General features: G+C 38.3%; 1 protein-coding gene across 2 annotated transcripts in view; it reads left to right on the plus strand.

Annotated features, from left to right (window-relative positions):
- Positions 1-25480, plus strand: part of Grm7 (glutamate metabotropic receptor 7) — a 905956-nt gene that overhangs the window by 846785 nt on the left and 33691 nt on the right. Inside the window, exon 10 of one of the 2 annotated variants that reach the window (XM_042273759.2) lies at positions 4958-5049. The exons of the other annotated variant lie outside the window; for it this stretch is intronic. Within the exon in view, the coding sequence (XP_042129693.1) occupies positions 4958-5028 (71 nt within the window). The 3' untranslated portion in view covers positions 5029-5049. The remainder of the gene's footprint in view (positions 1-4957; positions 5050-25480) is intronic. 2 annotated transcript variants of the gene reach the window in all.

The raw sequence follows: 25480 nt of genomic DNA on the forward strand, positions 1-25480 counted from the left end.
TCCCTAACAGTCAGGTGGTCTTCAGTGTTGCCTGTGAAGGACCTACAAAGGATAGACACAGGACATCACATAAATAATACTACACCAACTCATATGTTAGCTGCATAAAATTATCAATTACCACTTTTACTAACAGTGTGGTAGTAAATATAGATTTCAGACTAAAAACACTAGTACTAGGATTTGCATTCCGTGAATATTTTAACCAGTTCAGATACTGGTATTCATGGTAGTAATTTCTGTTTATAAAAGAGATTTTGGATTTCCCATCAAGTCATTCAAAACACACTGCTTTTAAATTAAGAACTAATCTTACCATACCCATACTTGTAACCAAACAGACAGAAATTCAATAGGCCAGAGAGCTTAGTTTTAATGAATACTGTACAAAAACACATGATCTTGTCCCATCTTCATTTATGAATGGATGTACAAAATATTGGGAAACACTTTCAAAATAAGCATGGGTTTCACTCAGAAGCTCAATAGAAGAGATTAATGGAGAGACTGGAGGACGAAGACAATTATCCTAAAAAGAAAGGAGTAAAAGAATGAGGATGTAAGCTCTGCCATGTCTCCAGAGCAACTGGCCAATGGGAGCTGGGAAGAGCATACCAAGATGCTCTGACCTTCAGAGTGATGGAGGAAGTACCCTGGAGTGCAGACACTCCTGGGTTCCAACCCAAGCTTCTCCACTTAGCACCATGTGACTGAGAGCCACGGAGCTTTTCTAAAGCTCAGCATCTTTTTGTATAATATGGAAGTAATATTGCCAATGTCATAAATGTGTTATGAAATATTTGACTCACAAATTTCACATCTACTGAATGCCAATGGATCCTATTCCTGAAGAGGCAAAGCATTCTTAAAAGTCCATTTCTAAGTAATCAGGTAGATGTGACAGTACAGTTAAAAGCAGACTAAATGCCATGTAGTAGATGAAACTGAACCCCCAAAAGTAATATTTCTATGATTGTGTGTATGCCTATAGTTACAATTATCATCATACTGATCACTTTTCCTGTATAGCTCAGTTTCTGTAGGTATTTACAATAAACTTTTACCAAGTTTCCATTTCATGGAAACTTTATCCATTCTCTAGTCCAATAACAATTTTAATCATATATGTATATCTATATATACTCAAGCACACAATTTTAACAAGATTTTGACCAAGTTAGTAATCAAGATAGCTGGAGGTCTCTTCTCTATATTTTTATTTTAAAAATGAACAAATACAAACTTATAAATTTAGAAAACTAATCCTACAATACTTAAGCATTAATATCTTTTGACTATAGCTAATTTTTTATGTTCATATCAATCATTGAACATTTGAGTAGTTTCTAAAATGCAAGCACTAACATTAATACTAACTGCATCAGTCACTTTTAAAATATGTATCACATAGAAATTTTTATTCTGCCAGCTTTTATTCTGCACAACAACTCAATAGAGAAGATGCTCTTATTCTTAATTTACTGGTGAATCCTCACTGCAGGGAGCTTCTGTAACATGGCCTAAGTCATGTACCTATTTAGCATCAAAGGTTGAATTAACCAAGGTCTTAACTCCTAAACCCATGCTTGTTCTTCTTTGCTACTGTGTGTCCTGAAACATGACTAGCAGGATAAATTCCTAGTGCATAAATCTTTCTCTTGGCTTGCTTTTTTGGTAATATAGCTCAAATATATAATAATAAAATAATAATAAATGATTAATAATAACAACAACAATAGTAATATGAGTGATAATGATGGTGGTGGCAGTGCTGGTGGTTGTAATGGTGGTGGTTGTAGTGGTGGTGTTTTGAGGGGAGCTGTCTTTTCTGAAACAAGTTGTACTATGAAATATGTGGCTGCTTATTGTATTGTGTACAGACAGTAATAACCTACATTTAGAGGAGGCTGCTCAGGTAGAGTCCTTATCATACTAACTCCAAAATTCAAATATTGTAGTGTCAATTGGAATCATTGCAATTAGCCTACTGAGAACTCACTGGACATCCATCCTTAAAATTTTTTTGGTTGTTCTGGTATCTATAAAGAGTCATAACAAACACTCCAGAAAAAAAATAAAAAAGAAAGAGAATAGTACAATTAGAGTCTTTGCCTCTCAACCAGTCTGAAAGATGTTTGACATTCTTCAAGCTCTTCTGGTATTGTGTATCCACTAACATAAAACACCACAAAGGATAACTAGAAATTGGCTGAACCACAGGAGGAGATTCATGTGCCTCCCTCCAAACATTGGGGTTTTTGATGATCCAGCTCTCACGGAGCATTGAGAGACTCCATTTCTCCCAAGCCGTCTAACAGCACTGTCAGCAGGCAACAGTGGATTCTGATTCAGTGTTGTCTAATACAGCCAACATAAACCCCAGTGTCTCTCAAGCACCTAAAAGTACAGCTTTTCAAGTGAGACAATGAATCTTTGTTTTTATTTGACTTTACTTTAAATAAGTAGCCAGCCAAAGCTGTAACTACTGCACTGGACATCACAGATCTGGAAGTTTTGGTATATTAAAGGCAAATGTTTAATCTTGGGATGTCCCATCTGGGTCCATAGTGGAGACTGGCTCCATTATATTAGCATTAGTGCTTATCTGGAAGAAACAAAGCTTAAAGGAATGAAATAATTGGACATTAAAAATACAACATTTGAAATATTCCCCTAACAAGCTTCTGATGTAGAAAATATGGCATCACATTAAACTGTATTTTAATCTGTGACCTGAAAGTCACAAATATGCACAATATATGTTAAGAGTGAAAATTTTAGTCAATGAAAATAGACAAGGTTCTGATGCTATGAAATGTTGACATTATACCATATTATGTTGAAAACCAATAATGGCTCAAATAATCTCCAAAATCTAAATTTTGGCAATGGAGACACAAAAAATATTTGCTTAATTTAAGATATGTGGTAAAAAAAAATTATGAATAATATATGCACTTGAAAATATGCATCTCTCCAAAGGGGAAATTCTTTTTTAAGGTGGTGAAAGATATGTAAGAAGACAGGCCAGTGCATAGTATGAACTTCAAAGTAATGAATGGACCAGAAACGCTCTCCAATTCATCTGTGCTCTGAACACTTAGTGTGAATGTATCTCAGTCCTTGGTGTTTTCATCTTGAACGGCTCTGCTCCATCACCACAGCTTGCCATCTGGCGCATGGCCACTTCCACACATCCACCTCCCCATGGCACACGTCTACATGAAAATGAGCTTGCTTCTTGGCTTAAAATGTGCAGACATTAAAACCGCCCTCTGTACTTCATTAGTTTTCAAGGATTGAAATGGTCCTCTCAAGTTGCTCCTTCAGTTAAAATTCCGATTGCTTAAAGAATAACATCTTTTTTGTTGGGATAAAGAGACAAACTTGTCAAAGTGTTAATGTTATCTGTGCACTGTCCATATATCCCATATTCAAGCTCAGGCCAGTGTTTGCCAAAGTCTATGTTCACACTGAAAATTAGCAAGCCCAAAGGGCAATGGGGTGAAGCTCCAAGACTTTTATTTATATAAAAGTGATTTCTGTCACAGGGGTTCAGAAAAGCCAAAACTCATTTGGATATTTTAACTATGTCCAAGATACTGCTCCTCAGAATTTCTTCAAAATATGCTTTTCTCACCTACTTCCTGAATCTGGCCTCTCTCCCTGTATTGAGAATGCCGACTTCTATATATATGTTCATGGCAAATGAATCGGAGGATGTGGTCGTGCTTGGGCTGTGGCTTATGACTGCTCTTATGGTCCTTTTAAAGCTGGATGGATATCAATTGTTTGACAGCATGATTTAATTGTTATTGGTGAATATGAAGTGGTATCTTCCTCATCTTGAATAGTCACACTCATCAAATTGTATGTGAATTACTCTTTTATCTCATGCTTCCCTTGGGCAAGGATTGCACTGCATAATGATGAAAGGCTCTAACTACCCTGGTTCTAAGACACCATCCATTTTCTAAGTTGATGTCCCCCAGGCTGAGAAATAACTCAAGTCAAAACACCTGGGTAGATGCAGAACATAACCTGGAAGGTCAGTAGAAGCTAGTCATAGTAGGCAGGTAGGCAGCTAAGAGCAGACCCCACTTATTGGATATGGGCCTGTATAACCAATGGAGAAGCTAAATGTGCTCCACAACAGATGGGATTATGCCCATGAACACAGAACGTGGGGAAGACCATATTAGAATAACAGCAATGTATATCTCAGATATAAAATATAAAATAAGATAATTTCAACATAAATGTATTCTGGTATTGATCTTTTCTTTTTTTAATTACTATTTGGCATTGACTATAAGGAAAACAAGAAAAATCTTGTGCTGGTCTCAAAGAAAGAAATCACATAAAATAGAAATATCAATAGAAGAAAGTATTTGATTAATAAAAAAATCTAGGCTGCTGGAAAATGGATGTGGGCAACAAATTGTACACCAATAATACTGCCTAGAAAGTTCTGTAACACATTTCCATGCTATGCTAATTTGTTAATGTTTCTTGTTTTGTTTTGCTTCTTCATCTGTTTGGATCTCTAACATTCTCAACATGGCGCTATTCGTATCCATCCTTCTGGACTAACCAGGCAAAGCTGGTCAGCAAGAATGAACTAGGCTGAGGTAAAAGGAATGGCTACAGGAAGGAGAGAGCCAGGTAGATCAGTTATTTGGGGACTGGTTGCCGCAGCTGCACCAACTCAAGCAAGTATAACCTAGTTGCCTTCAGTTTTCTAGTGGCACCAGCACCCCCATGTTCAGAGGTGCCTGAATTATGGTGATCTGGTCTACCCAAGCCTATTGTATCCACTGAAATAGTGGGCACAATGTCTGTGGGTCTCTGTTACAGCCTCTTCTTCAACAACAATAAAGAGTAACTGATTATAATAAAAAAGAATATTGTCTGCACATTTATTTTATACATTCCTATATATTTACTTTTCCTGTAGACTGTATACCACCAGTAAGAAAGAGTGTACAAAAGTCCGTAACTTGGTACACTATCCCACCAACAGTATAGCTTTTGACTGCTTCCCAAAAGGTAAGAAAACAATCTCTTTTTCATTTATTTGTGTGTTATTGTCTACACTAAGAATAGAAATGTTTTCATGAACACCGTGCATGACAATATGAAATTCTATCTGTATGGAGAAATGAGTTTTGAAATCTGATCTGTTTGATGAGCTCAGTGACAGCTCTAGTTCCATGCCTGGTGTCTTTACTGGACAACATGATTTTGGGTGTGGCAACTAGCCAGTCTCCTTAGAGAATGGGTGCTGTTTATTCTGATGCAGAGTCTACTCTAAAATAAGTGATGGTAAAAAAATTATTTTTAAATGTGTGTTTTTACATTCTGACAGTATGGATCACTGATATGGAAAAAAAGGAGCATGCTTTATCAGTCAAGTACACATATCTACTTCAGTTATCATTACTTGGTACCTCAAAATAAATGTACACATTCCTGGGAGTATAGCTACTTTAAAAATATGAATAGCTGGTCCTAACATTGTAAGATTAATTGTCTTTTTTTTTCTTTTTCTTTTGTCCTCCTTTCCTTCTTTCTTTATTTTTCAACAATTAACTACAGCAAAGTTTTATGGCTGGAATTGATGATTTATCAATCATGTTTCTTTCTCTGAGAAGTCAAACTAACTTTAATGTTGTCTGAAAGTAGGGAAGAGGTCAAAGAAAGATGACAAAGGGCAAAGGAAAGTTTCAAAATTAACCAACTATTACTGTTGTATTAAAAACAATGGGATATGTGACCTGATCAACTGGTCATATGAATGAAACGTCTTGACTCGCCATTCATCATCTGACTCACCATTCGTGCTCATGTACTGCTTTGTTAGCCTATTAGTGAATCTGTGCTGTAAGACTACTCTTAAAGATTCGACTGTCCTTATCATTTCTGGATGTCAGCCTGAGCAATATGGAATCACAGTGGAAAACATCTCTTGCTTTCAAATATTGTTGTCTAGATGGATTCAGCAACGTCCAAATGGTAGGGAAAATAAACAGTGGAGGGCATGGAGAATAATGTGAAAACCTGGAGAAATGCCTCAGCAGATAAGATTGTGCAATGCTCTTGTAGAAGACTGAGATCAATTCCTAGCACCCAGATTGAAAGGCAAACAACCACCAACAATGTCACCCCAGGAATCTGATGCCCTCTTCTGGTCTCCATGGACATCAGCACTTACATGCCCCTGAAAACTCTCTCTCTCTCTCTCTCTCTCTCTCTCTCTCTCTCTCTCTCTCTCTCTCTCTCTCTCTCACACACACACACACACACACACACACACACACACACACACACACAGAGAGAAACATTAAAAATGAAATTAAATTAGGTGATAAATTTGAATAAAAGACTCCCTTCTGCTTGTCTCTACATATACTCACTAGTTTTTAAAACAGCTGGAAGGCCTATTTCTAGAGATCTATGAAAGTGAGGTCTTGTCATGGAGGCTGACATTATGTTTAACAATGTGGACTAGCATTTCTCTTTGTGTGTCTCTGTCATGGGACTTCTGTTAAATCACTGTCCAGACACAATATGTTTTTTTGGAATGATATTCTACATACAAATAATATCTTGGTCTTTAAAAAAAATCCACTTAGTACTCAAAGACAGGCAGCAATTACTTTCAAAGAGTAATTACATTTCCTGTTGATTTTAGAAGGATGCAATATCTTAGTCTTTAATTTCAGATGTATTGTTTCCATAGATATTTCCTTTCCCCTGTATCAACATGATGTGTCCTAGATTTTAAATAGGGCATTCTTCCCTACAGTGAATATGTAACTATATCCCAGTGAGATTTCAAGTCTCTGCTGTACCAGTGATTGTCAAAACACTGCGGCTCGTCATTTCACAGTTCTTTTACAGAAGACTTCCTGAAAATAAATGAGAAAGAATTATCCCCAGGAAAAAAAAAGATAGACTAAATATCCATCTATTAAAAATTCTCTTTAGTTCCATTCTCAGCTGGTGCCTTTTGGTTTAAAGGATGTAATAGAAAACTATATGAAGTTGACCTTTCAGTTAAAAAGTATTGGTAGAGATCTGCATGTTGGCTCAGCAGGTAAGGGAGCTTGCTGCCAAGCCTGATGACCTGAGTTATCCTGAGATCTACATGGGGGTAGAGCAGGCTCCCTGGGGTAGTTTTCTGACCTACACACACACACACACACACACACACACACACACACACACACACACACACACACACACACACAATGTAATACAAATTTAAAAATAAATACTGCTAGGAAGTGGTGCTTAGAAAGAAAACCAACATGGGATTATTTTACTCACAGATTTTGTTGGTGAGATTCTGAGAGAGTAAGCAGACAGGTCACATCACAGGATAAGAAACATGAACTGATTTTTCTTTTCCCAGTGCCACAGTATGGCACATTCATTCACTAATGTGTTTTACTCCACCTTTTTTTTTTTTTTTTTTGATGGTCTTGTGGATGCAAGTAATATTTGCACTTGATTTTTTTCCTAATCAGTTTAGGGGTATCTTCTCAAAGGAAGAATGCACTTTATATTTCTTCCCTTTTGAAATAATAGGGGGTAGAAGATAGTCCAAGTTATGTGTTTTCAAAGAGTAGGCATCAACTGTTCCCCATTAACAATAAGAACTGCCTATATTTGGAGGCCAACTAAAGAAATGCTTCAAGGGCCCCATGTTTGAATCTATTTCTGTGTAACAATATTCAGGGAGATGTGACAAAGAGATAAAGATGTGATAAAATTACAGTTGTAAAAGTGAATTTTATGCTAATTTGCTATTAAAACTCCACTTCGGCCACTGGGTCCCACCAAAGATACATCATATACAGCAAGCATGGCATTTGCTTGTAAGAGATGAAAGGAAACAAATTTAAAGTCAAACAAAACAAAGTGTAACATGGCTAGAAAAATCTGTTTTGTGTAAGGAACCTGTTTTCAAAGTGGGCATCTCTGACAGATGCCTACACCTGACATCAGCAAAAGCATCACTCCATCTTTTCATTTACGGGTTTATAAATTTTATAACTGTGTGACAAGTTATTGGTCTAGCAATGCTTACTTTAACATCTAATTAGGGAAGGAAGAAAAAGAAAAAAAGATTGATCCTGTACTTTACTCAGGCCAGGAAATAGGTTGTTTTCATATAGTAGTTGAGTACTGGAGGATGGTAGTGTGATTACAAAGCATTAGGTTCAATCCAGCCTTGCATATACAAACATATAATTACACTTTTGTGTTTTTGCACAGTTTTGTTCTTCTGAGCAAGTATTCAGGTTTTAATACTACTGAGATATCAACTTATGGAACTGCATTTTTTTAAGTTACTAAGGGCTAGGAAGATGGCATAGTGGGTAAAGTGCTTGCTGTCCAAGTATAAAATTTGGATCCCTAGCACCTAAATAAATTTCTGATGATGTGACAGTCCACCTACAATCCCAGTTGTTGGGAGGGGAAAACAGGAGATTCCCAAAGGAATCTGGCTAGCTAGACTAGCCAATTGGCAATTGGCAAGATTTGGGTACAGCAAGAGAGCTTTCCTCAATAAATAAAGAGAAGAATAATCAAGGAACACACTTGATATCAACCTCTGGCCTCAAAATATAGATGCACATTCACCCATATACTTGCCCACCCACACACATGCAAATACATGGACACCATGCATACATACACATGCCCCCAAATAAATAAATCTTAATAATCTTCTGTTTCTTCTCATTAATATGATGGGATTATTTAGCACTTGTAGCTTTTAAGAACTCTGTCGTACAAGGCTTTACATCCTATTGAGATTCTTCCTCTTTAGCATTCAATGCGGTGGCCCTGTTTGAACAGGAGACCACTTCAATTTTAAATCCACTTTGAAACACTCTCTAAATATAGCACAGCAAAGAATATAAGGCTACCCCCACTTTTGACACAGAATCACCTCAGAAATAAATGCAGCAATAAATCTCATCAGGACCGATCTCTCAGCACATGCTCAGAAACCAATTAATACCTGCCACCCAGCTCTGCAGCTCACATCCCACTTAAAGAATAGGATGAAAGCACACACAGCCGGTAGTTTTACTAGCACAGTAGAGTTATACACATCATTCCCTTAAGTCATGGAAACTGCATCACAAGATACATTGAACCACTGCCTGGCTCAGTCTCATCGAGATTTATGAACCATGAGACTGCTGTTAAGGGGGGACAGTCAAATGAATATCTCAGAAGCTTTGCCCTGTGCCAGCCCTGAGGTGATACAAATGGGAGACAGAAATGGACAAGTCCCTCAGGGAGCTCAGACATGATGGAGGACACTCGGGTAAGCAATTTTGACTGCAAATGATGGGGGCTCTTATTAGAAGTACATCAATTGTCCAGCTATGTATGGAGAACACCATGCTCCACTCTGTATGCAAGGTGGTCCAGGCAGCCATACAAGGAAAGACACTTAAAACAGGGAAGACTATGCACAAAGAATCTGAAGCATAAAAATAATGGGGCATGTTTGGGAATGAGAAATGGTTCTGCAAAGCTGCTGTATCAGAGTTAAGGACATATTATCTTAGGGCATGACATCCAGGAAGTGGCCTGACTATGTGGGGACAAAGTTTACTTTATCTCTGTTCCATTGGTATAGTAACCTGGTGAGTCCCAGGCTCTCAGCCTTACCTAGAACCTGACTGGTATGTAGATAATAATGAATGGGAATTATGAACAAGAAAATACTCAGTCTGTGTAACTCAGCAGGTAGGATTGTATCCTTCAAGACAAAGCCATCAAGATCATACAGACCAAAGAGGTAACTTTTATGCTGATGTCAGGTTTCAAAATTGTCTTGTTGTTTTATGTGAAAATCCTAAAAGTGGTATCAGTACTATACCTGCATTTAATCTCCATTTTGGTGCATTTAGCCAACATACAAAACCAACACAGTTTATGCTTATTTCTTTTGTCTGTGGACTATGAATGTTATACCATTTATCATTCCAATAACACATGAACTTGACAATTTCCATCGGAAATGTGTTTGGGAATAGAGAGATGCCTCAGTGGTTAAAAGCATTACTGCACTGGCAAAGGACCCAGGTTTAGTTCCGAGAGGCCATGTGGCAGCTCTCGACCACCTGTAACTTCAATTCTAAAGGTGCCAATACCCTTTTCTAGCCACCATGGGCTCTTGCAATCATATGGTACACATAGACTCAATCAAGATCACAGGTATAAACTTTAAATAGTTCTAAAGTCTATTTTGATGGCTGGCTGATGGCTTTGTGATCAAAGTGAGTGGGTTTTATTAGATCCAGCTATTTATGACAAGTTTTGTCTTTTAGAACCAAATGTCACTTTAATTTCAAAAGAAAAATGTATGTCCTTAATCCCACTTAGTTCATCACTGAAAATTCTCCCCCATCTGACTGCTATGAGGGAGGTTCATCTCAATATTCAACTGATGGTTCTGTTACAGTTTCTAACTACTAAAGATGTACCTCAACTTTGCAGATTCTCTCTCTCTCTCTCTCTCTCTCTCTCTCTCTCTCTCTCTCTCTCTCTCTCTCTCTCCCTTCATTGAAGTTGAAGCTTGGACACATTTTAAATTAACTTTCAGAATCAAAGGTAATCATTATTTTCTTTATGATCTATATGAATATTCTCATAATTTATTTTGCCTTTTTGACTTGAATATTGGTTTTTAATTCCTTTTTTTTCTATCTGTCGTTTCTCAGAGTAACCTCCAAGGTATTAACTTGTACAAGAGCGTGCTAGAGAAATCTCCCATGGGTGTTCTTGCTTAGCTGACCCAAACCTTTAGATGATTTTAATGTGAATAGTTGCTTCACATTGGTAAGTGTTGGACATGACCTTGACTGTGTTGTCATTTCCCCTAGCCAAGAATAAGGAAAACTAAACTTGGAATGTGACCCTTGTGGAGGTAGTTGGAGTGTCGCATATTTAGCTTGCCTTGTACATCTCTGTGACCATGGATAAGCCCCATTTTATGTAATCCTCAGTTTGTCATAGAAACAAGTTCCCTTAATGTGATGCCATAGAGACATCTTTGGATCCTATATAGTAGAACCCTCCTATGTAAAGGTGGGTCATATGTGAGAACATACAAGTGACATCCTTAGTCATCTCTGATCTACTTCCCTGCCCCCTTCAATTCCTCCTCCCTTCCCTCTTCCTTCTTTCTTCCTTCATTCCATTTCGTTTCCATTTTTTCCTTTCCTTTCCTTGGATTTTATCCCCTTCCCTCTTTTTAGATATGATTATGTATTTTGTTTAATTATATGTGTGTGTGTGTGTGTGTGTGTGTGTGTACATGGAAGCCACAGATGGCCAATGAGCATTCTTAGATTTTACCTTATTCTTTGAGACAGAGGGTCATAATGAAACTGGAGTTCATCAGTTTAGATAGTCATATTCCAATAGCTAGTCATATTCCAAGTCCCAAGGATCCTCCTGTCTCCATTCCTCCAATTCTTGGGTTACAAGCATGTGCCACTGCTCACATGGTTCTAAGGAATGGATTCAGGTCTTCATGTCTATACAGCAAGCACTTTATCAACTGAGCCATCTTCTTAGTCCCTGGTTTCAAAATTTGTCTACCATAAGCCATCATAGTTGGAGGGATGACCTGTAAATTACCATTGAAATGAGCCAACCTTGTGTCTAGGTAGAGGTGGCTCTTTTTTTCAAGATGGGTCACTGTGGTCTTCTGATGGGTCATTAATAGTCTTCTGCATTGGAGAGGTCAACAGAGAAAAAGCTATCAGTGCAAGGCTGCTGCAGGATACATAGACTCACACTATCTGGTATATGTACTACTCTGTATGATTAACTTTAACAGGCAATTCCAGGCCTGCTGGCAAGCGAATGGACATTTTAAGTAGAAATAATAGTTCTGGTATATGTTCTGAGTGACAGAATAATAACAGAGCAGAACTGGAAACCTTTCATCTTTGTTAGTGAAAACACATTTACTCTCCTTGTATGCCAATATATAATAACATTGGTTAACAAAACCAGAAATTTTCACTGATCCTTTAAAATTGAGTATTATCAACCTTACATCCAATGCAGAATTGCCCAGGAGCAGCAGACTCATTTGTTTTTACCTACAAAGTTCTAACATGATTAAATAATAGAAACTGTAATGTTGGTTATGATTATGAGAATAATCCCTGCATATCATTCTTACTGCTGGGTTTGCAAGAACCTAACCAAGCTCTGAGGCAGGTATTCTTGTCACTATTGCTATACAAGAAACGAAAGCTTAGAACTGAGTGATACCTTCCCTGGTAAGGCACCAGTGACTGAGTGGCAGGACAGACATCAACCTTGGAACTTGAGGATAGAAGCTTTTCTGATGAACTTTTCTACATCTGAAAAAAAAAAGTTTACTACTTTTTTCTTTCTGTTTCATTTATCTTATCATCATTTCATGTTCTTATTAGTTGATACTAGAATGCTTAGGCTTTCCAGGACCTCAAGATTGGAATCATCATCCAACAGTGAGACCACAGAAGAATGACACTAGCTATTTTCCTTCCTTTCCTCCTGTCCTCTATTTTTCTTTCCCTTCTCATTTCTTCCTTACATTTTCTTTCTTCCTCTCCTTTCTTCTCTTCCTTATTTCCCCTTCCTTTACCCTTTTCTTACTTTCCTCCCCCTCCCTTCTTTCCCTTCCTTGCCTCCCTTTTCCCCCACCTTTCCCCTTTCTTGAAATGATAAGACCACATGGTGTAACCGTTCTTCTTCTTCAGTACTTCTGGTAGCCTGAATAATTAAGCACAATAACTCCAGCTTAGAAGAAAGTAACCTTCTAGATCCTGGGGCATTTCACTCATTACAACTCATTAGAATCCATCAAGGAGCATACAGTCAGGTCTGCAGGTCCACTGGAACTGATCACAGACTGCTTTAATTTTCCAGTCCTCAAATACTTATGCTTAAGTTAGACTACACCTAAGCTTCAAATGGTCACATCTGGCATGAGAACACACACAAAAAAAAAGATGATTAAACTCAGAAGTAGATTTCACTGGCCTTACTGAACAGCACTAGGGACTTCCTTTGAACAGAAAAGTAAAATTCCTACCACAGCTTCAGCACCTGCCCCTCCTCCATGTGCTTTGTGCAATAGGAAGCACACGCACACGCACAAACACACACACACACACACACACACACACATACACACACACACACACACACACACACACACACACACACACACACACACACACTGGCTTTCAGTGTAGCTGAACACTGGATTAAACTGGCCTCCTAGTGTGAGTATGCAAACACACTCGACTCTCCTTCTGGGAACTTAATCCCTTTTCCTCTTTTTGTTTATATTTTTTGGTCGTTTACAAATTTCTTTACGTTTTAATTTACCATGGTCTGTTAAACTTCAGAATAGCGCTGAGCTGTTGTTTCTCTTCAGGTAACATGCAACTACAAATAACCATCTGCACTGGCACACAGTCAAGCTGATGGCCAAGGCAAGTGTCTGCCTGCATCCTAAGTCTTTCCAGAAAGTCTTTCTTTCCAGACCACCAATTGATTTCATGAATGAAAGAGACTGGCACAGTTTATATGTGTTTGGGCATGAGTGATCTAGAAGTTTGCTCTCAACATTCCAAAAGAATTGGAGAAATTACAGTATGAAGTCTTGAGACCGTGATCTATTAGCATCCTGTCTTGGAGCTTTACTCAAGAATGACATGAATGCCCCTAAATGGTGATGGGATACATATAACAGATATTTATTGTTGTCAATTAACATAGATCACAGAGAAAGCCAGTCTCTTGCAGTGTGCTTAGTTCTCAGTATATTACAGGGTAGGTCATCAGGGAGAGTAGCTTCAATAGGGATTCCTACTCCACTCTCATTTACAGGAAAAAAAATATAACAGACCAGTGTTCTGTTATTATTATTTATGCAAGGTGGGCAATGTGACTCGTGACTTGTTAGCAAAGACCATCTCTCTGTGAAGCTTTGATCATTTTGCAACACATTGTTTTATATAGTAGTTATATGGACTAAGTAATGATAAAGTACTTCAAACAGAATGTGTCCAGTAGCTATGCAATGAGTTTTATTCTGTCATCTTAAATTAACGGGAATTTTCTGTTTCCCTTCTAGGGAAGAACTTTGGGAACTGCAGCTTTCTCATTCCCTTCTTGGCTAATTTGTCTGCATTTTCTTTCTGTAACATTCCCAATAAGTTTGAGTCAAGTGATCTTTCTGCAGCTGATTTTTGTCTGGAAAAACCTGTGAGATTTTTCAGATTGAAATATCAATAAATCTCCTGACCTGTCTTCAACCTATTTAGTATTGATTCATTCTAGAGCAATGGTGCCTTACAGCCAAAGCGTCGATGAGCTATCAAAGAGCTGTCTTGGAAATCGCATTTAAACACACTCAGTCCTCATTACATTTCATAACACAGCCCATAGTTCCTGACTGTAGGCGCAAATTCACTCAGACTGAGACCATGCAGTGACATTTACATTAAATTAGCAATACCTGTTTGTACTTGCGCTATCTAAGGAAATATCAAAGATTGATTATAAAAACCCTAGTTAGGGCAGAAGACTGGCCATGAAGAAAGCTTCTGAAATAACTCTCAGTCAAATTCAAATCATTTGGTCCCCTAATCTTTTACTCACTGGAACATTGGAGGAATTGAAGAAGCTGCTTTGTTGATTGTAATGTCTGTCCAGGTTAGAAGAAACCTTGTCACCCCTGAATTCTTTTTTCTAATCAGCACATCCTGTCAACAGTGATGTGAAACCATTAACAGCGACAGCCAAAGCCTCTCCAGGACATTAAAAGAATACAGCATGGGACAGTTTGGGGGTCAATACACAAGTGGCGTCTACCATATCCCTGGAAGTCACTCTAGCTCTCTGCTGGCACCGTGAGAAACTGTGTCAAAGCCCTTTCTCATGGCTCTCCAGACAGCTGCTGCTTCAGACAAAATAAAAAATGAAGCTGCTTTCTGGGTCTGTGACTGGGGAGGAAAAGCACTATTGTTTAAGGCCTTGTCTCCATGACAACAGCCAACAAGAAGCTACATCACTGTGTCTTTCTTTTCCTCTGCCCTAAGTGGGCCAGAGTGACTTCAGCAGGCAAAGTGAACTGGCGAATCTTCAAGAGATCATTTCAAGAGACTCACAAGAGAACTCCATGTATCAAAGCCCCGGACGTCCTCAAAGAGATTCCATATTTTAAACTTTTTGCAGGGGCTTCACACTCTGCCTCACCAAGTAGTGAAAATGATCAGAGCAGTCTGCAATGACCAGCCCTTTTACTGCATGAGCCTTTATCTTGAGGAGAACAGTATCCAGTCTAACTGTGGATATCAGTTTCAGTCTTGATGGTTGCTGAACCCACAGTTCCCATGCATCCTGAATTAACTGTGAATATGGCTCAATACTAGCAGATGACAATATATCATGATGTCAAAATGTTGGACACTCCTACTCTCGAAAGTGATATGAGTACACTATTTCTTCTCTGTATGTCAGTTTTCTCATCTTCCAAATGGACAGGATATTACTAGGAATCCTACGGGTTGGTGATAAGATTAACTGACTCCATCATATTAAGTGCTGAACACGATATAACAGACTATGTCAGATAATTTGCTATGAAATTCTTTTCTTTTTAGGGTTTTTTTTTTAAATTCCTTATTGAATCTTGGGGATTATGATGTTGGCTGGAGGAAGCTTTGGCTTTTCTTTTCAAAGCCAATGACTATGTCTTAGTTGTCCTGTGCATGGATAAGCTTGGGCAATATTATCTGGCAACCACTGCTTAGTTATTTGTTTCTATGAACTTTGAGATTAAAAGCTACGCGCGCGCGCGCGCGCGCGCGCTAGCACACACACACACACACACACACACACACACACACACACAAACATCTTATCAATAAAACAGTATCAGTGGGATTAGGGAGATGGCTCAGTGTTTACCCACTTGCAGTCCTTGAGTTTGAATCCCTAAAACCCATGTAAAAGTCAGAAATAAAGCATGAACATCTGTAATCTAAAATCCCCTACAGAGAGATGGGAGATGGAGACAGGAGAATCCTTGGAAACTTGAGGGTGTTCACCACAGAAAACAACAAAGACCCTATATCAAACAGTATGGAAGGCAAGAACCAAAACTCAAGCTGTTGTTGGACCTCCATACAGGTACCATGGCACTTGAACAACCATATTTATACATGTGAAGACACACATACACACATCTGAACACAATTTTAAAAATCAAAATTTGTATCTCAGTATTCTAGAGGAAGAAAATCAAAAGCAAAGCCCACCATGTTTTTGTTATAACCACTTGCCCTCACATTACATTCAATGTCCTTGTTTTCCTAATTATTTATTTACACAGCATCATTTCATAAGGGCATCAGGTTGGAGGAGCCGGCATTATCCCCACCTATAAAAGCACAACTTAAGTTTATTGAGATTAAGAAACCAGCCAGAAATTAGAGACACAAGGAGTTTCAAACTCATTCTCACCTCATTATACCCCAGCATATCCTCATTAAAGAACTGCAAGATCTTTGAACTGACAAGTTAATTCTAAGCCAAGGAGAGAATAGCAACAACAAATCTTTCATTATCAAGTACTCAGTTTCAGAGTGTAGTCTGGAAACAGTCTTTTCTTCTACACACAGATGAACACTGGCAGTGTAGGTAGCCACTCATGCCAACTTATCTAGGGGAATGGAAACAGCTCAAGCCACGATGGGGACTAGAGATACAAGACTACAGAAAGAGGACTGAATTATTAATCCCAGGTAGCATTCCATGTATTGCATTTTCTCAAGGCCAGAAGGCTGGTATAGCCAAAGATGCTGATATTCTGAGGTACGAGAGAAGAAAACCCCACCTAGTGTAGCCAATCACTTAGCCTTTCACTTTCAGTGAAGCTATTTAATAGATTTTGCCCTTATAACATGGCTTATAAAGGAACACACACACACACACACACACACACACACACACACACACACACACACACCTCACTTAAAAGTAGGCTTCATAATTTCAAACATTACCTTCGTGGGACACATTAAAGAGATGTTTCCTCTACCAGTCTTAGGAAAGGAGACATGGCACATGAGCCCCAACTGAACCAACATAATTCGAGCAATGTTAGGGACTCTGGATATAAGGCTGAGGTGGAACATTATTTATCTAAGGAGTTTACCACCCAGAGAGGAAGGACAAATAACTTTTTAACCAGAATCTGAGATATGGAAAGTATGAGAAGAGGAGAAAGAGGAAAGGATATGCTAATTACGATATAAAGGTAGAAGCAGCAAATAAGAGGGTGTTCCAGTCTAGGAGATTATCTCAGTGATGTCAGAGCAGCCATTCTTAGAAGTGGGATGTACATGTGAAATGCTTAACCTAAGAAGCATCCGTTGTGCCAAGCACTTCATTTTAATTGAGCCGTTTATTTGTATAACCTTAATAGAAACCCTTGGCTCAGAAGGCAGGTAAGGAAAGCAGGGCATAGATACTTGATTGAGCCTTCCAAAGTCCCATGGGTGTTAAGCAGAACATTTTAGAGATAAACCCTGCCCTCTAGGCCCACAGGCCAGGTTTCTGAACAACAGAATGCCTTCCAGTAGAAGGTAGAAGTGTGTCTCTAGACAGGCTCGTGTTTCAATATAGCTAGACACAGAACCTCTCAACCCTGGTGCTACTGCCATCTGAGGCTTGGCCATACCTTGCCATGAACCATTCTGTGTGTTGTAGGATGTTCCACTGCATCACTGGCATCTGCCTCTTAGATGCCTATAGCTCCTTTACCCTACATTTGTGGGCATTTAAACCCACAAGCATGTGTGTGTGTGTGTGTGTGTGTGTGTGTGTGTGTGTGTGTGTGTGTGTGTGCATGTACACACACATACACAATCTTTAAAAGTTGCAAATGTTTTCTTGACATTTCTCATTTAGTTCAGTTAGGAGCCACATAGTTAACATATTTTAACGCCAAAAAGGGGCAGAAAGAGTATATTAATACTCAACTGTGAATATCTCCCAATTCTATTATGAAGGCTTTGGGGGTTCATCCTGAAGTGAAAGTGTGTCATTAAAAGTTTAACAAATAAAATTTATCTTTCAGTGAGAAAGATAAATTACAAAAACAAGCAGTGTTTTCTGAGAGTAACTACACACACACACACACACACACACACACACACACACACACACACACCTTTCAGAATAAGGGGATCATAGGCTTTTTTATTCGTAGAGCCAAGGGTAGCAAGTGATAATTCCTAAGAAAGAAAATCCCGGGGGCTGGAGAGATGGCTTAACAGTTATGAGTGCTCACTATTCTTGCAGAGGACCTGAATTCTGTCCCCAGCATCCATATCCCGCAGCTCACAAGTGTCTAAACTCAAGCACCATGGGATCGAATGTCTTCTTTTGACACCGCCAAAACTTGCATAAATTTCACACACACACACACACACACACACACACACACACACACACACGCACACACACGCACACGCACACATGCACACACACACACACACACACACACGCATGAATAAAAAATAAATCTGCAGTAAGAATAACAACAAAAAAATAAATAAATATAAGACAAGAACTGTCTGCCCTGCAAAACCAAGGAAGAAGCCACACACTCCAAACAGTTTGATTTCATCTCAGAAACTTTCTGGAGCTGGAAACAAATAAGCCACCACCTCCACACGCACCATGCCTAGACTTACAAAAAAAGTCAAAGCAAGGGTGTGAGTTTTTAGGATGGTTTTCTTGTCACCAGGGGAAAGTCCCATTCATCTTACAAGTGTTCTTCATTAGACATTACTTTCCTAACCTCAAAATACAGTTTTGAATTTTTAACTCATAAATATTTTGTAAGTAAAATTGTTGTTACGAAGAAATGTACGTCAGGTGGTGATTTGACAATGAACAAATCATACAAATGAATGTTCTTCAGGACTCAGCTGTCTCTTCTCCTGCCTATTTTACTTAGCAGTGAGTTCTTTAAGTTATCACTGGAAGGATTAGGAAGGGTTTTGAAGTCTGCTTTACAAACTACCTTGAACCTTTGGAATCAGGTACAATTCTATGTTCCTAGCCATCTTTATCATTTCAATATTGGATTTCTCTTAAATTAGGACCTAACTATCTAAGGCAAGCAAGTTGAGCACAGGAGATTTATCCACTCCTCTTTGACTAGCCAGGCAGCCAAAAACGCGTGGCTTTGGATTGAGACATGGCATTGCTCTGGAATAACCATCTCCCCAGCTTCTCTGACTCTTCTACCCACAAGGGAATGTAAATGTACTGTGTCAGTGGATTATTTTAAGGCTGAATGATCTGAGACTGGATAAGGTCTCAGGATATGCTTAGATGCATGGCCAATTCCCAATTGTTAGTGTCCCTTTTTCTACTACCATTGAAGAGAAACACTCATGGCTTTGGGGAACATTTCCCAGCCTCCCCTGCTATTCGGATAAGGCAATAACATTTTGGTTTTGTTTGTTTGTTTACAAAGTTACACCTTTCCACCCCTAGCTATTTGGTAAACTCTCTTCAACTCCAGGAAGAAACTTCTCCACAATCATCCCACTGTGGCCTTGGTGACAGCTGGATTATTAGAGGCAAGAGATGAAGAAAGTAGCCTCTAGACAAAAGCAGTCTTTCATGGGGCACTATCATGCTCCTAGTGTGCTCTGCAATGGTTATACCCACAGAAATGGTCTCTAGTTAAAAAGCAGTTCTCTGAACAGAAAGATTCCACAGTAAGCTTTCAGCAAAGGAGTGGGAATCTTAAGCAGCTGGAGGATTTTTTTTTAGGCTTTACAGTTGTTCATTGAAAAATACCAAGCTTTTACATTCTTCATAAATAGTAAATAGATTTAGTCATAAATTTCCTGTAATGTGTGCTTTGTTCTTTTCATTTGGAGGCAAGTTGCAATTTCTGATTAAACATGATAAATCATTATACATCAGCCATTGTACAAGGATGACAGCCACTAAGAAATGCCATTTCTGCACTGATGAAAAGCATTTCAAAGACATCCAATCCCACACATCTGCCATGTATTGTCAGCAAGAGAAGACACTGCAGAGTCTTGTGGCATTCTAAGGACAGTCTACAGCTGGCATGGAAGCGAATAGTAAAGAAGAAATTCAAGAGATAGGATTAGATATCAGTCCTCATCTCAGAGATGACTCCTGCTAAGAAATGCCAGGGGGAAAAAAACAAAACACTTTATTCTCCAGCTGGATTTGAACTAAACAGAAAGCAAGTCAATTGCATGTGGAACAGAAAACTCGAGAAAGGCAGTGTACATGAAGCCATATATACTCTTTTCTCCAGGGATCAAGATCATGAAATTATGCCAGGTATGGTGGCATATAGCTTTAGTCCCAGTACTGTGGAGGTAAAAACAGGGGCAGAGGCAAAGGTAGAGAGATATCCATAAGTTTGAGGCATCCTGGTCTACATAGTGAGTTATAGGCCAAGCAAAGCTACATAGACCCTGTCTCAAAATGAACAAACAAACCAAAATTATGATGAAATTGTTAATATTTGGGAACTGCTGACATCAGGGGCAGAGTTGCAACTAACATTATCATGAGGTTTGGATTGGCCAACAATGGAGATTTGGTCACAGCCATGGAAAGGATGTGCTATCTTGCCGTTCTCAGAAGGCGTTTTGTCTTTTCCAGCACTGTAGCTTCTCCTTGACCATAGAAGGACCAGATCTGGAAGCTCAGACAACAGATGCATGTGTTTGCCTTCAATTCACACCATAATCTGGCCTCAGCCAAAGTTGAAAGAGTAATGGAACTGGAAATAGGAACCTCTCACAGATTCATCCTTTGTTCCACAAAATTACATGGTCACCTCATAAGGATTTCAAACAGAATATGCTGAATACTAGAATTACATGAAAACCAAACAATCGAATAGAATTCTGTATGATTCATGTATCAAAGGCCTGCCAGTCACTCACCATCTGTAATAAGATTTCTGTAGGCACTAATGAGAATTGTTATCCACTCCCCAACCAGCTGTTATATCTTCACCATCTAATAAAATTCTTTGCACAATATAAATGGACTACCTATTTTTTGAACCAGTATGTAAAATACAGGGGAGTTACCATAAGTGTATTTTCCCACTGATATGAATCAGACCAAATGGATTCTACAGGGGGAAAAAAAGGAGTAGATTTTTCTTTTTCTTTTTTTTTCTTTTTTTCTTCTTCAACTTAAAGTCACAGTCTCTCTGAGAAATGAGAAAATAAAGCCTCAGCAAAAATGCAAAGAGACTTTAACTCAGTAAATTCTACACTCTTCCGCTGCTGAAGTCCCAGGCTTTGGCAATCAATGAATAATTTAGAGCATTGCTTCTCAAATTTTAATGTTCACACCAGCATCCAAAGATCTTGTTAAAATGCATGCTTAGTTTCACTAGGTTGCTGAGTCTCTCTATGTCTAACCAAATAGTGGGTGCTGCCCATAATGCAAGTCCTTTGAATAAAAAAATTGAACTCTACCCAACATTTATGTGCATGCTGACAGTAAAACCTAATCTGCACAGAAAATGTGAGCCTGCTAGATATAAGCTCCTTAACCTTACAGAGTCATAGTAAAATTATGTTAAACACTGACTATAAGAAACCCTTAAAATTCAATTGACTTTTGTTATCTGAAGGTGTCTCTGTCACTAAGCAGAGAAACTTCCTACATTGCAAGATATAACCCCACTTTAAGGTACCTTGGGTTATTCTTGTAAGTACAATGGATTAAAACACCTACACTAACAAAAGTTACAAATAAAATATGCAAACACTGTGTGCACTGTCTTCTTTACTGATCTTAATTACAGTCTACAGACTTTCCTCTAATTACTAACAGCAAGTCGGGTCTTGAATAATTAGGAGGGGATGCAACTTATCATCACTGGAAAAGACTCAAAGTACAAAAAAAAAAAAAACCACTCTTGTTTTTCAAATGTCATGATGATACCATTCATATATATATATATATATATATATATATATATATATATATATATATATATATGTGTGTGTGTGTGTGTGTGTGTGTGTGTGTGTGTATATATATATATATATATATATATATATATATGTGTGTGTGTGTGTGTTACTGATAAAAAAACCCATACAAAATTAACCTGACAGAAGCATCTAGTGGCAAATTAATCATGGTATAGAATGGAGTTTTGTCAGTAATTCTCAGCACTTACCACTATGCACCACTTAATGTACACCAATGCCTGCAACTCAACCCTTAGGAGCCAAGAACTGACTAGTATGATATACTTCTAGATTAAATGTACCTCCTGATAGCCAGGCATGGGACCCATGCTCTAATACAGATTCTCACCTATAAAGCTAGACCAGTATCATTAACAATGCTTAGGAATTTACTAAAAAAATAAATTCTTGGGCCCCACTCTCAAGCTCTTTCAAAAGAGAGACTCCTCAATCTGTATTTAACCAAGTTTTCCAGGGATGCTCGATGCATACTGCTGGAAGTGGGGTTTCTTAAAATGAGGAGGACCTTATTCATAAAAGTGGGGCTGATTTGTAGACTGCACACTGAGACTTTTCTTTTCAGCGTCCTACAACTTGGGCTGTGACAATAATTCCAGAGACGATGCTACTATGCCTGATCATGAATGGGAGGGATCCTTTCACTAAGGATTTGATTATATCTCTACCATCTTCCAAAATATGATCTTCAACAATCTCCTGAACATCTGAAGTGACACAGAATCTAGTATCACCAAATACAGTCTTTCCTGTTTCAGGTAATTACTAGATACAAACTCTGTCTCCAGTGTTGAATAAAGCTGACTAATTCATACTTGACAATGACTCATCTTCATTTAACAATCTAAAGAAACTGAGGTTTTGCAATTTGCCGAAGTCACATGACACAACTTTTTATTAAATTTATGACAAATTCAGTGTCTTTAAGGTACATGGAGAATTCCCTTTCAGCAATGATGGTATTTGAGTCTATGTTACCTTTTTGAAAAGAAAGAAATGTGGAAATTATGACTATGACTTCCAATGTCAAAAATTACATGCAAGAGAATGAATATTTGTATCCAAATTCATTATATATTATTGTCTAAAATTTTAATGTAATTTAAGCTACTTCTGTGAACAGATAATACCAACTCATATACAAGAAATGGTTATTAACAATCCCTCATTAAGACTTCTCTGGTTATTATCTCTTCGAATTCTTGATAAATGAAAAACTTGGCATGTTTAAATGATGAAAAGTTTAGTGATGTTTCTTTGCTGTAAAGTAGAAAAGTGTAAGAGTTGAATTTGATTTGAAGGCATACAATAACCTCTCTCTCATTAGAAGCTACAATATAACATTGTCTTGTGATAATGTGGATGGATTTTTGATATACCAGAAATGTTGGTCCTCTCAAGTGTATTAAATGATGATGTTTTAATTTGAGTGCATATGTACAATTAGAGCAATTACCACATGGGCAGCCATATTGCCAGTGAAAGGATCCATTAGTCACAAAAGAGAAGACCCAATCTATATGAGAATACATTTACAGGAAATCTATGTTTCAATATAGACCTGCCAAAAGGCCCATTGAGCCGTCCTGCTCCTATAAAACAATCTTGACTTGTATCCAAAACTACCCGGGTGAACTCTGGCTGGCACACCAAGGGCTTTTTTTCATTTCAGGGATGGTGTAGTAGAACACCTCCTCTGTGATGCTGCACATCAGAGTGGCAACAACTAGATTCATTCATTGTTCCCTTCACCTACAGGAGTCCTGAGACAAGTCCCTTGGTTTCATATATGTGTGTGTGTGTGTGTGTGTGTGTGTGTGTGTGTGTGTGTGTGTGTGTGTATGTATTAGAGGAACAACAACAATCACTCCCTTCTTCCACTCAAGGCAATTGACCTAAAGGCTACCTATAACTAGCAATAATATCTCAGACCCCAAGTAACTGATGAAAAGTCGAAAGAGGTGAATATCTTACAATGTTTGCATAACTGTAGAGCAGGAAAGCAACTCCATGGCCGACTTGGATACCAAAAACTCTTTTCTGAAAGACAGTTCTAACAAGGAAACACCTGAATGCATGTGATGGTGAAGGTGGCTGGGTTTATCTTCAAGCTATTCATTCTAATTGATAATGAATTCCAAACAACATCTTAACCCACAGTCGTTATCTATACAAAGTCTATTCTGATGTCCAGTCAACTCGAAATGACTTGATGTTCCCATGCAAAGTACAGACTCTTGGATCTACTTGTTTCCCAAAAGCTCATGTTAGCAAATAACATAGATTGCCAAATGGCCAGTGTGAAAGTGCAAATGAGAGAAACCTCTATGAATAAGAAGTGCAGAGAAACATGAAGCATAGCAATGAAGGCCAAAACAGTTTTTGGGAGAAATATTAGGAAGAGTATGAAAAACAAAATAACAGCCAGAATGAATAGAGGCAAGGAAAGAGGCAGAGGAAGTCTGGCTCAATATACAGTGCTATCAGTAAGTGTGCACTGAGATAAACAGTTTCTTTTTATGAAATTAGAAAGTTGTTTCTGCCTTTTCTCTAAGGGTACCAGGAGGTGAGAGGAGGAGCTTAAGCATAAGTGGTTAAAAGATAAAGAGTGCTGTGACACGGCTTACATTTTAAAATGCCATCTTGACTGTTTTAAAGAAAGAAGTATTTTATGTACATTATGAGGCAGGTATGTACACCTCTTAGTGCAGTACTCAAGGAGGCCAGAAGAGGGCACTGGGTCATCTGGAGCTGGAGTTAGAGGTGTATGTTTCAGCCTGACGTCAGTGCTGAGAACTGAACCTGAGTCCTATGCGAGAAAAGTGCTTGCTCTTCACAGCACTGAGCCATCTCTCCAGCCCTAATGTACATTTTAAAAAGAAATAATTGCAGCTGTTATGGGAGACATAATCTACATGTGTCCAGAAGGAAGTCTGGGTATAGATTACTAGTTAAAATGATAGTGCTGACTTTGATCACAGAGGGGCTAGTAGAGAGAGAGAAAAAATGAAAGGTAGCAAAGAGTATTGCAGAAGTAAGAGAAACTACTTAGTGATGAATATCCAATTTATGAGAAATCTCAATGACAGGAAACACAGATTTTAATCTACCTACCTGGGTTGGTTTCTATAGCTCCAGAGAGTAACAGACAAATAGGTTCCTGGACTCCTTACAGAACTCTATAACTGAATTCTGTTGATGATTTTCCCTATTCATCTGTACTGTGGAATAGTGGAAAGTCTCTCCAATACAAAAGACTTAAGTATTGTGAGATACTTAAAGATATAGGTGAGTATTATGTAAGTTAATCCATGCAAAAATTCAAAAGGAACGTGTGAGATGAA

The sequence above is a fragment of the Peromyscus maniculatus genome, chromosome 3, assembly GCF_049852395.1.
Source record: "Peromyscus maniculatus bairdii isolate BWxNUB_F1_BW_parent chromosome 3, HU_Pman_BW_mat_3.1, whole genome shotgun sequence".
Taxonomy (NCBI): Eukaryota; Metazoa; Chordata; class Mammalia; order Rodentia; family Cricetidae; genus Peromyscus; species Peromyscus maniculatus.